The sequence below is a fragment of the Ascaphus truei genome, chromosome 3, assembly GCF_040206685.1.
Source record: "Ascaphus truei isolate aAscTru1 chromosome 3, aAscTru1.hap1, whole genome shotgun sequence".
Taxonomy (NCBI): domain Eukaryota; kingdom Metazoa; phylum Chordata; class Amphibia; order Anura; family Ascaphidae; genus Ascaphus; species Ascaphus truei.
In genome coordinates this window covers 67,431,101-67,447,855 of record NC_134485.1, presented here as the reverse complement: position 1 = coordinate 67,447,855, position 16,755 = coordinate 67,431,101, and the positions used below count along the sequence as shown (strand labels likewise).

The following is a 16,755-nucleotide window of genomic DNA, read 5'->3' as shown; positions in this document are numbered from 1 at the left end:
TGGTCCTCAATGGTCCTCAATGTGAATAAATCCTGTGTTAATGGCGAATTAAAATAAAGGTGGAAGTGGGGTGAAAAGAACCAAAAGGAGTATATGTTCCTATTGAATTCTGGGCTATCTATATACACTATAACAGGGCAGGTAAGTATGTACACAGTAATATAATTGTATTCAAATGGTAGATACAGTGTATCACCATAGATTCAGAGCACATACTGTATAAGCTCTGAGAATATACATTTATATGTGGATGGACATTTAGTGTATGGTGGTTACATCACGGACCTATCTCCACAATAAAGGAGGCTATATACATAGCCACAGATCCTAAATATCCATATAAGATCTCATATGTACACACTACTTAACTACCTCTGGTTAAGTTACTAATGATCACAGTCACGTGCTGTTTGACACATTCTCTGATTTTAATGCCCATTTTTTTATTCATCATTTATTGTCTTAGGCAGGTCTGCAACCCTGCCTTTCACCATTAGCACACAGCACTTCCACTGCAGCAAGGGATTCTGGGAAATTACATGCAAATGAGCACACAGCCACCTTTTGCTTCAAAACCATTTAATGTGGTCCCCTATAGGCTTAAACTTGCTGCATTTCACAGCTTTTTTGCACAGCCTGGGTTAAGATGCATAGCCAATAAACCCACCCATAGACAGCTGTTTTGACCTTAATAGGTCTCCTCAGTGTGGGGTTGGTTATACTGACTTTGCAAAATGATGTAAGGATAGGTTTCACCAAACTATATATACAGAATGCTCACGCTCCATATCGTACAATTGTATATTTAATGAAATAGAAGGGGAATGGACAGGGGTGGGGGGGAAGGCACACTTTCAAAACTAAGTAATTTAAACAGCATGTGTGAATAAAATATCACCGCCAGCTTGTCTGCTCCGGAATCACTGTCCTCAGATGGTAAGCTCACAGCGTGAGCAGAAGGCTCCAATCAGCTGGGCACTTGAACTGGAGGTGGCGTGATGCAGCCTAAGTCCTGCTACATGCTGCCTGCTAGAAATCCTCATGGTCTAAACGAACGCTCAGAGTCTGATCAGATCTTACCAGACTCCTGCGTGATGACGTAGTGTCACGTCCACACACAGATGGCCAGCGTCACGTGGTATTTCAGCCTGCAGATCCGGATCTTCATGGTGGATGCATTGGATGCAGTTTGAGGCCTTCACGGTACGTGAGCTTCCAGTTTTCCCCGGGAGTCGGAGCTTCTAAAGGTACTGTAAGTAATATATTGTATGTTTCGAAATGTATTTTTTTTTTTAGGTTTTTCCATTGGATGTGTTTTGGTTTTTTTGCACATTGACTGATAATGTATTAATCTGTACCACTTTAGGGTACAGATCAATTACATTATTAGGCCAATAATTTGTTTTTAATTTCTTGCTTTGTATTGATGGTGATTTTTTTATATGTTTGTTTAGTATGTGGAAGTAATTATTTGTCATTTTGCTGCCTTATTTTATTTCTTTTTTGCCGATTGATTTTTGTTTTTAATTAATGATGTCTTGTGTTGGGTAATGCTTTTAATGGTTGTGTTGCCGATATTTTTTCATAATTAATTTCTTGGTTGGTTACTGATTCAATTAATTCATTGTTGTTTTATTAACTAATTGGTTTGATTGGTTACTGTTAAAATTAATTCATTGTTGTTTTATTAATAAATTTCTTTGGTTAATAGTTTAATGCATTCCTTGTTGAGCTGATTAGTGCTTTTATTAATTGCATTAGCTGGCTAGGGTTTTTATTTATTGAATTAGGGTGTTTCGGTGGTTTTTAATGTTTTATTATTGTGTCTTTTGTGCATTAATGTATTTTGATTAGGGTGCCCATTGAGTGCTATATTGGTTATCATGCCCATATTATTATATTGGTATGATGTACCACAATACTACTCAATGGGTACAGGATGGGTATAGTGGGTCCGGGGTGGGTGGTTAGGCCTCCCGGTTAGGTAGCGGGGAATTACTAATTACTATAGCGGTTATTAACCACTAAGGTGGTTAATTACTTAATTACTATAGCGGTTATTAACCACTAAGGTGATTAAGGGGTTAGGGGCCATTATAATGTATATATTATGTATGTATGCTTTCTGGCACAGGAGGAAAGGGACCTGAAGTATCCTGATGAGGACACCCTTCAAATTGGCTTTGGTAAGTAGAACTGTACTTATTTACTTTATTTATGCTGGCTAATGTTGTGTTTAATAATGGGCAAATAATCTATTATCCATATCTGGATAATAGTTATTTTGCCCATTACTGTACTGTATGTGTTTTGTGGGGGGGGGGGAAGTACCACCTGCAGACCCACGGGGGACACATGCGGGGAAGAACCGGGGGCCCCACAGCTGTGGGGGCCCCTCAGACCCACAGGGACCCCCCGGTTACCCCAGACCCCCGTGGGAACCACCTGAGGGCCCCCAGACTGCTGTGGGAACCACCCGAGGGGCCACAGACACCTGTGGGGATGACTTGGAGACCCCCAAACACCCGCAGGAACAACCCGTGGACCCTATTGGGGCCCTCAGGTGCCACCTATAGGCCCACGGCACCTAACGGGGACCACCCGGAGGCCCCCAGACACCCATGGGTACCCTCCAGGGTACACTGTGGGGCCTGCAGACACCCATCAGAACCACTGGGGACCCCCGTCGGCCTGGAGTTTTAATCCTGTGTGTTAAAAAATAAATCATGGTTTTACAGTATGGGGCGGCTCGGGTTTGGGTGGTGTATTGGTGCTACTAAATATTTTTTAATATACATTTTATTCCTACTGTAGATTAGTAGGGTGTCTCCGGAGCAGAACCGCATTGTTTTGAGGTCTGGGGACCCCCTGCTTCCCGAGATACAGGCCCCGTTATGGGGTGCCGGTATCTCCTATGCATGGAGATGTCCCGATCACGTGACGCAGAACATTTACATGCCTAGGAGATACCGGCATCCCATAAAGGGGCCTGTATCTCAGGAAGCAGGGGGTCCTCAGACCTCAAACCAACGGGGTTCTGATCTGGAGACCCCGTGCTCATCTACACTAGGAATAAAATGTATATTAAAAAAACATAAATTTCGGGCGAGATTTTCGCTGGGAGAGGTGGCTCTCTCTGAACAGGTCTTTCTGCAGCAGAAACAAATCGCCAGATTTGGCCTTTTCAGAAGATCGATCCTATCGGTGGCGGAAACTCGCCCGTTTTGGGAAATTTCCTATGACAGGAATTAAAGGCTTTCTGAAAACCGTGATAGCAACGCTCCAGAAAACAGCGATATAAATGGCCCGGGAAATTTTTTTTATGAACGCTTAATGCATAGGCTCCTTAATGTTAAAATGGAGTCCATGGAAAAGATGTTGAGAGAAATCTATTTGCGTAAACGCTCTGCGACTGTCACCATATATTCTGCCTACAAAGAGAGGATCGCCCGACGCAAGGGAAATCTCATGACACCCGGTCAGTAGAAAGACTTTACTTGGAAAAAGTCCTCCTCGTGTGATTGAGGAGTGCTGATTTCAAGCATCTTCTGGAGGAGACACGAATAACCTGGAGAAAGGGCTCCAATTCCAGTGAGACTGAGAGTTCTCGTTCTCCATTCACTCTCATTCGAGCCTCTAAAATATCTTGAGTGAGTGGAAGGATGGGCTTCGGCCATGGTAAGCCCAAGCTTCCCTCAAACAGGTATGTAATAGGGACTTATCACTGTTTGAGAGAAACTGCCTCTAAATCCAGAAGGGAGCTGGTTAATTGCAGACAGGCAATTAACTAGACTCCACCTGGCGACATTAGAGCTTTAAGAAAAGCCTCCTATTGGAAACAGGGGAGAGATTTCCTGAGTTCACAATTGGGCTGACACAGGAAAGTAGAAAAGCCTGCACACAGGCACAGTCTTGAGCCCAAAGGTGTACTGAGATCAAGACATCCAGACACCCAGTGACCAATGTTTCCTGGACACAGAGGACCCAGGAACCTGCCAGAGACTGACATGGAGGGCCACCTGCTTAAGGTACATCCTGAGGAAAGGGATAGGGGTTTACTATTTTGTTGTTTTTGTATGTTTTGCCTGGATAAAGGAACAGGCTCAATAAAGCCAAGATATCATTTTACCCAAATCGGTCTCCATTATATGAACCTCTGCACACATTTCTTACAGCCCCTATCCCTGTAGAACAGACAGAGCGTGTTGATACTCTATGTCTCCTGTGCTTCTCCTCTTCTGACAACCTCATACCAGCTAACTGCATGGGCTCTTCAGCTGTTGGTGCCCTCAAGGGGAACTGGAGGTGGGTGTCGGAAAAAATGTGGGAGTTTTGTGAGATTGTTCTCGCTCCATTTAACAGTCTCGAATACGCAGGCCCATACTTATTCACAGAGATCGGTTGGAACATGTCGGCAAGGCAGCTCACCATGAGACACTCGGATAGGCCCTGCCAGAAGATGGCCCCCAGAGCCAAGTTAGTCCAACCCATCTCCGCAGCTTGGGTTCGGAATTCAATAGAGCATATCCCAACAGTGCATGCACCCTGACATATCTGATGTGGAGGCAGAGAATACCCATCCTGGGGTACCAAATACCCTCCGAAAGGTCTGGATGAAGGCAGTAGAGTCAGTCACCAGGGTAACATCTCTTCCATAACAGAAATGCACATGACAGGGTCTTGTCAAAGAGCAGGGAGTTGATGTATATCACCCTTGCCATATGAGAAGCAAATATGGATGGCTGGAGCTCGAACTCGATGGAGCACTAGTTTAAGAATACCCTCCAGGCCGCAGGATCTCCTCCATAATGCAGAGGACAGGTATACAAGGTTCCAGATGGGCTGGAGGAGCCGCGAATGCGGAAGTTGCAGGGATTGGTGCAATCTGGAGGGTATCCAGTCTGTCAGCAATGGTGTTCCTGTTTTCAAAATTATTGCACTATATCTCCTTGTCCTCTCTTTTTGCATATGCATCCTGGGACTATTTGTGCTTCATATCCTGTATTCACGTGCATCTACAGTAAATCAATTGAAAAAAAAGTCTTATCCCATCGAAGCTGCACTACTCCCTATGGCTGTAATGTGCAATTTTTATTGTGGTCAATTTTGTTCACTGTATCTTTCACAAAATATTTTCACTGATTCACTTCATAATTTTTTTATATACTAATAATTCTTTTACGAATTTCTCTTAATATAAAGTGTTATTTGTGTTTCAATTTGATCACTTTGGCATAATAAAACAATGCATTATGTACAACAGATTACAATACCGTGGCAAGACAATCTATGATTTCTAGATAATTTAGTGGTTGTGTGTCCTGTCAATGATGAGTCAAAAAGGAAATTGTGAAACAAGCTGTCTGTATATGTAAGAGCATTTTCCGGTTGCTGATCCAAAACAATGTATTTATGACGAGATTGTTAAAGATGTTACTGTATAGTTTGCTTTGTAAGAGTAAAAAGATTCTGACAGCATCTCTATTATATATTCTTACAGTATATATTTTTCTGTGTCAAGTATGATCTCTGAGACTTAAGGTACTGTACATACTTATTATTTTTTTTACATGCTTACTTACTAATACTTTGTCTAGGCATGTGTAGTTAATAAAGGACTAAGTCAGTATTTCTCTAACATTTCCTCAAGAAACCCCAGGCACATATTGTTATTTCTACGTAACAACTGTAACTTAAGGAAAATCTTATAATCAAGCTATATTTACTAAATAGTCATAGTCATACTGCAAGAGCCAATCATAATAAAATAATCACATTGGTTGGTTTAATAGCTGAATTATGAGTGATTAATGGAGATTTTTTTTTTAAATTCAGTTTTTTGGGGCGTTTGTAATATGCCTGCATTTCCCAAATACACGTTAGTTATAAAAAATGAGGGTGTGTGTGCCAAACACGTGCGTTCTAAATGAAACTTCCTTGCGTTTTGTCACTGAAATTGAATTTAGATTTTTATGATTTTGATTGAATGAAAGTTATTTGAAAGTTACATTTTTTTTATTGCTGAGAGATTAGCCAACTGGGCTTGTGCACTCGCCTTACTTCCGTTACACATTTTTATCTTCATGATGGAGTTTTTCTCCTATGAAGGTACAGTATAGTAGGTGCAAGTAAATACATTTGGAGACTTGTATCTGTATACTGTACACATACACACAGTGTACATACAGTGTGAGATATACATATATGTGTGTGCGTGTATGTATGTATATATACAGTATATGTAAGGGTATATCTCCACTTTGGGTATGTAAGGGTATACATCTCCACTTTGGTCTCGTCTGTCCAAGGGAGTTTGTTCCAGAAGTCTTGTGGTTTGTTCAGATGCAACTTTGCAAACCTATGCCATGCTGCCATGTTCTTTTTAGAGAGAAGAGGCTTTCTCCTGGCAACCCCTCCAAACAAACCATACTTGTTCAGTCTTTTTCTAATTGTACTGCCATGAACTTTAACATTTAACATGCTAACTGAGACCTGTAGAGTTTGAGATGTAACTCTTGGTTTTTTTGCAATTTCTCTGAGCATTGCACGGTCTGACCTTGGGGTGAATTTGCTGGGACATCCAGTCCTGGGAAGATTGGCAACTGTCTTGAATGTTTCCAACTTTTGAATAATCTTTCTCACTATAGAATGATGGACTTTAAATTGTTTGGAAATGGCCTTATAACCCTTCCCAGATTGATGGGTAGCAACAATTGCTTCTCTAAGATCATTGCTGATGTATTTCCTCCTTGGCATTGTGTTAAAACACACCTGAATGCTCCAGACCAGCAAACTGCTAAAACTTTGGCTTTTATAGATGGTCACACTTGCTGATGATCAATTAATCAAGGGCATTTGATTAGCAGCACCTGTCTGCTACCTAGCATTTTAATTCCTATGGAAGCAGTAAGGGTGTATTTAGTTTTTCACACATGGCTTCTCCATTTTGGCTTTATTTTTGTTAAATAAATCATGGCACGGTGTAATATGTCATGTGTTGTTGTTCATCTGAGGTTGTATTTACCTAATTTTTAGACCTGCTAAGGCAGGGGAGCGCAAACTTTTTGTGCTGTGCCCCCCTGTCACTCTGCCCCCGGCTCTCGCGCCTCCCTGCCTACCTTCATTCGCGTCAGATGACGCTGCGTGGGCGTGTGACATCAGGTCAAATGGTGCCGCGGCTGAATCCCGGTAAGTAAACAGTTGCAGGGGCCTCACGCGATCCCCCGGCATTTAATTTAAATGCCTGGGAGAAGAGCGCGGGGCCTCTGCAACTGCCCGTGCCCCCCCAGCACAATCTCCCGCCCCCCTGGGGGTCACACCCCCCACTTTGCGCACCGCTGTGCTAAGGAACAGATGATTGTTATTATGTCTGATATGTAAAACCATAGAATTCAAAGAGGGTGTTCTTTCTTTTTCACAAAACTGTGTGTGTGTGTGTGTGTGTGTGTGTGTGTGTGTGTGTGTGTGTGTGTGTGTGTGTGTGTGTGTGTGTGTGTGTGTGTGTGTGTGTGTGTGTGTGTGTGTGTGTGTGTGTGTGTGTGTGTGTGTGTGTGTGTGTGTGTGTGTCTCAACATAGCTGATCTGGTACTCTTCTTTTGTTTTAGCCCCATTAATGCAAGACCCCCTATTACTCATTGTTGTGCAATGACCTGCAATGCTTAAAGCTGCAGTTCAGTCAATATCCTCCATGTGTGTTTTTTTTTAATAAATCAGTTCTGTAGTAAGAAAAAATACTTTTAGCAGTTTCTTTTTAAAAAAAAACAACTTTGAAAGACCAATTTTCTTGTATTCTAATTTAACAAGCATTTACTAAGGCACTGCCCCTTCATGTCCTGTCACAAGCCCTGGCACACCCCTTTGTCAGCCCTGCCCTCCCTCTTGCACATGTCAGTGCAGGAGTGCTCATGAATATTCATGAGCTTCCACTGACTGACAGAAGCAGATGAAAAACATATGCCATATCTAAAGATGTCGCCAAATTTCGCCAATCAATACATGGAGAACGAATTGACTGGCAGCTATACAGTTCTTTAGGTAATTAGAGATTGCCCACATGAAACTATTGAATTAAAAATAAAAATAAAAAATAAAATAAAAAAAAAGACTGAACGGCAGCTTTAAAGGAACCATTATTCTATTCCCTTATGTAGGAGAGACCTTATGATAATAAAGAGGAAATCCTAGGATTGCAGCGGTGCACAGCCAAATAGGAGAAGGGGACCAGCAAGGTGTGGGTTAAAAATATTTCTTTATTGGTACTGCATGGTTAACGGGGACACACACTCTGACGCGTTTCGGACAAAATTTTTGGATAAAGGACAATTTTTGTCCGAAACGCGTCAGAGTGTGTGTCCCCGTTAACCATGCAGTACCAATAAAGAAATATTTTTAACCCACACCTTGCTGGTCCCCTTCTCCTATTTGGCTGTGCACCGCTGCAATCCTAGGATTTCCTCTTTACATCAACTCTGAGCGTGATGCACGCACCACAGGAAGCTGCCACTTGTGAGTATTGCCTTTCTCCTTCACGTGGGGATTGGTTGACCAGGAACAGTGTTGCAGCAAAGAAGTCCTGCCCAGCGGAGTCAAAAAGATTGATGGTACGTTAACCCTTTACTCACTCCTACATATGGACAGTTATACCATATAGTAGCAACGCTGCACTTCAAAACACTGGGTCCAATGCTCTATCTCTTGGCTTTATGTGCTTCCTCTATACCATGATATGTGGACATTAACTTTTTAAGTGATATTGAGTCCGAATCAGATTGAGCACTGTTGTTGGGACTTGTGCCCCAAACTACCTACTTATGATAATAAATATGGCAGGTTTCCTCCATCTCTCGACATCCGCATACAAATGAGGTCATTTGCCCTGATTTAATGACTGTGAGAGAATCATTTTTATAAAAGAAAGCTGCATGTATAAAATATTCACATATTTTGTGATAAGCTTGGAAAACACAAAAAAAAGAAGACGGAATATCCACTTAAAGGACCTGTCAATGGCTGTAAGCATAGGTCAGAGTACTTATTCAATCCCAGTTTAATATTTAGGCACACAGCTACCTTTAAAGTATAATCTTTCTAGGCACTACTTCTCTTTTGGTCATCTAAACACTAAAATTAACCAATTTCCGTGACAGGTTTTAGGTGCTATATCAAAGAGATCGGAGTCTTTGTAAAAGGCCTTTTTTTACGTTACAGAAAAAACATAGTAAATACATGCTGTTTGGGTTATACTGTGTATACGTATATACTGTATAAAAATGTAAATCATTACACATACCCCTAAGAGATAGAAGGGATAAAAACGGCCTATTGCAGTATTCCTTCACTGGCATTTTTTTAACCAAACCTTAGTTTGCTCAGGAAACCCTTTGGGGCAGGGTACAGTATACAACTTTAATAATTCTACCTACATTGTTGCATGCAGTCGAATGATTAATATGAATACATCCCATCAATAAAATAGATTTTAACCAAACAAATTATCTGGGGCCACCAGTCATTGCTGAATTTCACCATTACAGATATTCACATCCGTGTCATAAGGAAACCTTCTTTTTTTATCAGTAGCAGCTTGAGAACAGGAAACTAAATTGGAATGTGTTCACTTTTTACCATGGAACTAAATGAAAGTATGGTATTCTGAAATTCATCTAGGAAGTTATATGGGGATGTGGCACAAAGAGAGATTCATTTTTGTCAATGATTTTTTGCAACATTTCCTTTTTTACAGATTTATTTTTTCATCAGAACATTGAACACTTGCTGTTCGTCGTGTCTCCTGACTCAAATTGCTAAATCTACAGTATTTTAAAGCACAGACAGGGTCTTTTACCAATGGTTTTAATTACTTAAAGCAGCAATTTGTGCTGCTCGATTGTTTGTATATATATATATATATATATATATATATATATATATATATATATACACTGTGTATATACTGCATATAGTGCAGAGTAAATGAGTACTTCAGCATTAGGTGATACCTTTTTTAGTTGGACTAAATTTATATTATGACAAGTTTTCGATGGTTATGTTAAATTTGTCCTATAATATCAATTGTTAGTCCAAATAAAAAATGTATCACCTAATACTGATGTACTCATTTACTCTGCACTATCGCAACTGGACTAACATTAACTTACTGTAGGTTAATGCCTCATTAAAGCTGCAGTTCAGTCAATATCCTGCATGTGTGTTTTTTTTAATAAATCAGTTCTGTAGTAAGAAAAAATACTTTTAGCATTTTCTGTTTTTAAAAAAACAACTTTGAAAGACCAATTTTCTTGTATTCTATTTTAACAGCCATTTGCTAAGGCACTGCCCCTTCATCTCCTGTCACAAGCCCTGGCACACCCCTTTGTCAGCCCTGCCCTCCCTCTAGCACGTCAGTGCAGGAGTGCTCATGAATATTCATGAGCTTCCACTGACGGACAAGCAGAATATAAACAGATCCCTTCACTAATTATGTCACCAAATTTCGACCTATCAATACCTGGAGAACGAATTGACCTGCAGCTATACAGTTCTTTAGGTAATTAGAGATTGCACACATGAAACTATTGAAGTAAAAAAATAAATTTAAAAAAAAAGACTGAACTGCAGCTTTAAGTGAATAACAGACCTTGAATCAGGGCCAGAAAGAGAACATAAAATGAAGCAGAGAGAAAGAGACAGAAAGAAAAGGAACCGTGAGATAAAGGGGAGGAGGCAGAAAGAAAAGAAAAGGAATTAGGGAAGGGCACATTATGCACATTATGCACATTATGCACATTACACTTGAGAACATTGTTGCAGATTCCTCTCATAGGATGAGATTGATTACATGATTTCTGAGGCGAATATCCACCATAGCATTAAAAAAGATTTTATCTCAATCATGCTTTGCACTGACAACAACTAAGCTGTTAAGTTGAATATTGTGTTATTTTAAATTCAAATTACATTTTTATTTTCAAAACTATTAATTTATTTCAACATTAAACAGACAGTTATGGAATGGTGCTATAATGGCAAACCTTCTAAATTGTTTAATGCAGTGGGTCAAAGGGCACATTAGCCTAGAACCACAAAGAGCTGTTAAGTCACATAACGTAGCGTTAACTTCCCATTATCTTAAGACTAATGGTGTATCTTCAAAGGACAATAACATACAGTAATGTTAGGCCTTATTTTCTTCCATACAAAGCATAGTGCTAAATATATTGGACATTAGTGACAATGGTTGCATTTCCATTGAAGTCTGCTAAAGTTAACACAGGGACCTAACATTATGTTATTTAACTCATACCTAAACTTGGCTTTATTTCTATCCAGACACTAACATAGGGCTTTTGCAGTGACTGTGTGGTTAAAACATCACAGTTAGGCATCATCTAAATAACATTGCGTTATTTCCCAGTGTTATGGTAAAAACTCCATTTGACCTCCTGGATGTTTACATTTTCAGATCTCCTAAACAAAATATCAGACTCTAAAAAGAAAACCATCTCCTGAAAAGGTCAAGTGGATATCTTTGAAGGTAAATATAAAAGTAACATGCTCAAGAAAAAAAAGCTGTTTGGACGGCTGCTTTAAAGCAGCAATATTCCCCACCTAATTTTTTTTTCTTTTTACTTCTTTGTATATGTAAAGCATGTGGCAATGTATAATTCTAAATTCTAAGCTAAACTCGAAATCCTTTGGTGTTCCTGTTATAAATCTGTAAAAATCCTGATTGTGCGACTAACATAATGGCTGCTTTAGTCGGGGCAACTTAGCAGCTACAATGTATCCTTATATTACTAAGGTAACATTATCTATTGTTACAGTTCACCCCACAAACTGCTGGGACATTTGACAACAAATTATCCCACACAGGAAAGTGTTGCAAAGATCTTGCACTGCTGGGGAGGTGAGCCAAAACCTGCTATAGTAATCGAAAGATGCTTTAAAGCTCATTAAAAATGGCATTAAAACTTGAATAATAGAAAAAAATGAAGCGAGTATTATCTAATACTACAGAACTGATTTATTTTTCAAAAACATATAGTATTTCACATGTTTTGTTGCTTTTAGATTAAAACTAGCCCTTGGGCTTTGAACATGCTGTAGTAGACATAATACTTAATTTTTTTTTTCCATAGTCAAGAGGTATTAACATAAAAATGTAACAATAGAAGTTTGTTTTGGCCCATTGCTCCATTTTCCACTTGCACATGTAAGGAAGTGTTTTTTTTAGATTTAACGCACATTGTAAACTAGAAATGTTTGCGCCATCTCAGATGCGGCAGGTTTTTTTTTTTTTAAACATACTGTAATTACAGGATTAGAAAAAGTGATGCATGGAGACTGAGAGTTTGTTCAATTTTATTCAAATCTGTGTTTCATGTAACAAACAACTCCCTAACTCTTCTACATGTAGCCCTCTTTCCCCCCCCCCTAAGTGAGATTGGGGTGTGTAGGTGTATCTGACAACTTCTCAGTGTGGTGCTATACCTGTTGGCTCACAGGAGGGCTGAGCTTCCGCCATGGGGAACCTGGGGCATTTATACTAGGGGTACTTACTTCCAACGATGCAGCGCCTCCACCTGCGATGGCTCCCACCAGAGGGGGAGTGGTTCCTCGCAGGACAATCACAATAATCGATACTCACACAGATATATATATATACTAGGGACTTTACTGAACATGCAAGAAAACATATCATACAGTAACATCATAACCTGTGTCCCTCTCTAGAGGAGACACTTACTGCGTCGCGCAGGACGCTTCCCCGACACTAGGTGATCCCACCCAGTGTCCCGAGAATCCCCACCCAATGTCCCGCACTCTAGTAGAGAACGTGGGTGACTGCGCAGCCACTAATTAATGTGTTAGGCCTGTTGGTGCACATATATATTGAATACCTTCCGAGCACTCCGATGCTCGGGCCTGCAACACTCTTCTAAAAGGGTCAGACGTGCGATGCATCCATCTGATCCTATCCAGGTACTTCTCCAGGAACCCCAACGAGGGTCCCACCGCTTCACGGGAACACAACCGTCTCACGGTAAAAGCAACCGAATCACGGGAACAGCAACCGCCGCTATCCCTGTCTATCCCTAACTAACCCTAAAGTGACAGGAACCCTAACCTAGGGCCTGTCCCTGATGAACCGTAACCTGAGGTGACTTGGGGGAACCTCCTAGGGCCTGCGGGGTAATAACCTGCCCCACTCCCCTAACTTATCCCAGTCTTGACACTCACTGAACCCTAACACTAACACTACACTACGCACTGCAAACTTCGTAACGCGTACAGCAACTTGCTGCACACTAGCACTATGCCTTCTTGTCAGGCCTCACAGCCCTGCCAGCCGTGACCCTGACAAGACAGCACTGACACACGCACTAAGGGCAGCGTCCCTGTCTTGGGCCGTCCCTCAGCACTTACCCACTAACCTGGTGGGGAGTTAGGGCCTTACTTGGGATGTGGGAGACCTTACTCGATGCAGGAGCTGCACATGCTCTCTGCACCCTTCCTTCCCTCACAGCTCCCCAGCTCCAACTGCCGTTCTCAGCACGCGAAATGTATCTTATTGCTCCCTCTAGAAATCCTTGGCCCTTATTGGCCACACGGAGGCACCTGATGTTCTTGCCCCTAAGCCTCATGGGAGTTGTAGTCCCGTGGAGGCTGCAAATACATTGGGGCCGCGTGCGCGCCTTTCCTGCGCCTGCGCTAAGCCCTAATGGCCGTCGCAACCTCTCTAGGCTCTGTCCTGCGCATGCGCGACCTCTCTGGAGCTCTCCTGCCGCCTGGCTATCCCTGCGCATGCGCGAGCTGTTGCGCAATGGCGGCGCCCTGTACCCTGAGCCGCCGGGGCCTCGGCAACGCGATCGCGGCCCTAACAACGGGCCGCTCGCGTCCCCGGCAACCGGCCGCATCAGGGAACAGCGCGCGACTTCCCCGCTCCGGCCCCCACCCTTGGAAGTAGCCGTTGGGCCCGGCGCTGGCTCCGACGGCACCCGCGACCGCACTGCTCCAAGGGAGGGGGGTCTCAAGAAGCTGCGGGAGCTACAGGCTACATACAGTATTTACACTCCAGATTGCAAGCTTATTTCCCTTAATACATCACCCCCATTGTATTTAGTTGGTCTACAGTCCATATACAGTATGACAACCTTCACGGAACACCTAGGCCAGTGTTTTCCAACCTTTTTTTTTTTGTTAAGGAACACTAAGTGAAATTCTGAGGAATCCCAAACCTCTCTAATAGCAACTCTGTGATCAGATGCATTGTAAATTCTTCTGTATTTGATGCAATTTTGAAATGACCAGAAAATTGCAGGGCACCCTTTAGGTATGCCAGGGGAACCCAATAGTTCCTAGGAACACTGGTTGAAAAACACTGAGCTAGGCAAAAAAAGAAAACATTCTGATGTAATGTAAATTTTCATATTCCTGGAGAGTTGACATTCCCATGTGAAAGTTTTGCCAATGTGTAAACATACATTAGCAGGGTTCTTTTTTCAATTGGTAGCAGTATTTTCTATAATTAAGATTTTTTTTTTTTTAAATCTACGTATTTACAGTATATGTCAGACTGCAAGTAAATGTGGTAAAACAATATTCAGAATCCCCCACAAAACTGCGGTTATTTCTGAAAACTCAGCTGATAATATCAACATTTATTTTTCCACTGAAACTTTTGTCTGAAGTACTGTGTTACTGAATCTCTTGTGTAGAACGTATGCATCTCAGCTATTATTATACAAATGCAGTACGTGGCATTACTATATAACGAAAAAAATAATTTGATATGAAATATTATTATTTAAATATAATAATAATTTAATATGAAATATATTATTTCTCCACCAACTATATTTGACAAAGCTAAATCTGTTGTTTGTTTTTTATTTATTTTTTTAAGTAGTGGTAAAATAGTTATTTTACTGCGGATACATTTTACAAATATGTGACATGAAGTTTTGAAATTAGTTAAGCTTGAAAGGTCCTTTGACACGCATGGCATACTGCTTTAATGTACGTGCTTGCTTCTGTTGTAGATTGTGTGCAGTTATATCAGCATCACTGTTCAATGGCGCACTCCTCATCAGTTTCTTGCATGGCATTCCTCATGTTATTACTCCAACTATTGTGCAAAATTACGATTACTACAGAAGGTAAGTACATTTTCAGGAACATTCTGAGAAATGTACTGTAGGTTTTTCCTGCAAGTCAATGTGCTACTGTAGGAGTCTTGATAACATGCAAATGAAAGTGGTACATTTCAAGGATTACCCACCATGCAGCAATCGAGGTTTAGTACATAAGATAATTACATGTCGCTTTTTTAGAATAGAAGTTGGCTTTATTTTTTAGGTCTGGATACATTAAGCTGCGGTATTGGTAAAAGCACTTCAAGTCTAACCGCAAGCCAATTATTCAATTGACATGCGGTTACAAGGTTGAATGGATAGAAATGGATACCCATACTTCAAACAGACCTCCTAACCGCAGCCACGCTTCTTCAATCAGCGCTGGCTTTGGCACTCACAACGCCATCTTATGCCTAAAAAGATTATAGCACACATTGCATTTACTTCTATTACAGCAGGCAGGGAATAGCCTGCAAATTGGGGTTATGAAGGCTGGGACAGGGCAAATATAGCTGTGCAGTGCAAATACTTTTAACCCCCTCTGCCCCAAGAAACAGGCTTCTGAGGTTTAACCCCTTCATTGCCTTAGTGGCTAGCCGCTAAAGTAATGAAGCTTTTTAAATATACTGTAAAATGTAATACTAGTGTACATGAGCAGGGGGTCTCCGGAGCAGAACCGCATTTATTTGTGGTCCGGGGACCGCCTGCTTCCCAAGATGCAGGCCCCTTTATGGGGTGCCAGTATCTCCTATATGGTAATGTACAGGTTAATAAAAGCTTCAATCAGACTTAGAACTTTGCAACTAATATTGACAGATTTACTATAAATCATTCTTCCTGTTATTACACAGGTTATTAAGAATTTATATTAGCGTTAGGGACCACTGAATTGTGGTCTGCCGTGCAGTTGGCTCAGGGGCTTACAACAATTTTGGCCAAAAATGTTAAACTAAAAGACCATTTTACTTAATAGATATTTATACATATATATTTAGGCACTGTACCGTGTATGAGTTTCACTGGATGTGCTAAAACTGAGCTATGTCTGTGTTTTATGTTCTGTCTCTGGTTTTAAATATATATTGCCATGCTCAGTAGCACTCCTCTGTGACACTCATATGCTTATATATATATGTTGTGGTTATTTTGGGGGTTCAATAGGAGCTTGTTAGGTGTCCAGTATGTTTTACAATTGTTGTTCAGCTAGTCTTGGCTGATTGGAGGGTGGCAACCTCCTACCTAATTGTAGCTCACACCCTCCCACATTTAAATGGTTAAGGGCTCACTCCATAGCATCTTCCACTCAGGGGAACTTGCGTGCTTGCAGTAGGGTTGTGACAATACAGAGTGCTTTTCCTTTTAATGTACAGGTTAATAAAAGCTTCAATCAGACTTAGAACTTTGCAACTAATAATGACAGATTTACTATAAATCATTCTTCCTGTTATTACACAGGTTATTAAGAATTTATATTAGCGTTAGGGACCCCTGAATTGTGGTCTGCCGTGCAGTTGGCTCAGGGGCTTACAACAATTTTGTCCAATTGTTTTATGTTCTGTCTCTGGTTTTAAATATATATTGCCATGCTCAGTAGCACTCCTCTGTGACACTCATATGCTTA

At 41.1% G+C, this 16,755-nt stretch overlaps 1 protein-coding gene across 6 annotated transcripts in view; it reads left to right on the top strand.

Annotated features, from left to right (window-relative positions):
* The window catches only part of LOC142491541 (interleukin-5 receptor subunit alpha-like), a 64,746-nt gene that overhangs the window by 2,608 nt on the left and 45,383 nt on the right, over positions 1–16,755 (top strand). For 2 of the 6 annotated variants that reach the window (XM_075594257.1, XM_075594255.1), the window contains exons 2-4: positions 11,462–11,533; positions 11,823–11,905; positions 15,042–15,158. In XM_075594257.1, the coding sequence (XP_075450372.1) occupies positions 15,074–15,158 (85 nt within the window). In that variant the 5' untranslated portion in view covers positions 11,462–11,533; positions 11,823–11,905; positions 15,042–15,073. Of the gene's footprint in view, positions 1–5,425; positions 5,542–11,461; positions 11,534–11,822; positions 11,906–15,041; positions 15,159–16,755 lie in introns of those variants that run through there. The other 4 variants (XM_075594258.1, XM_075594259.1, XM_075594256.1 and 1 more) reach the window with 4 other exon arrangements.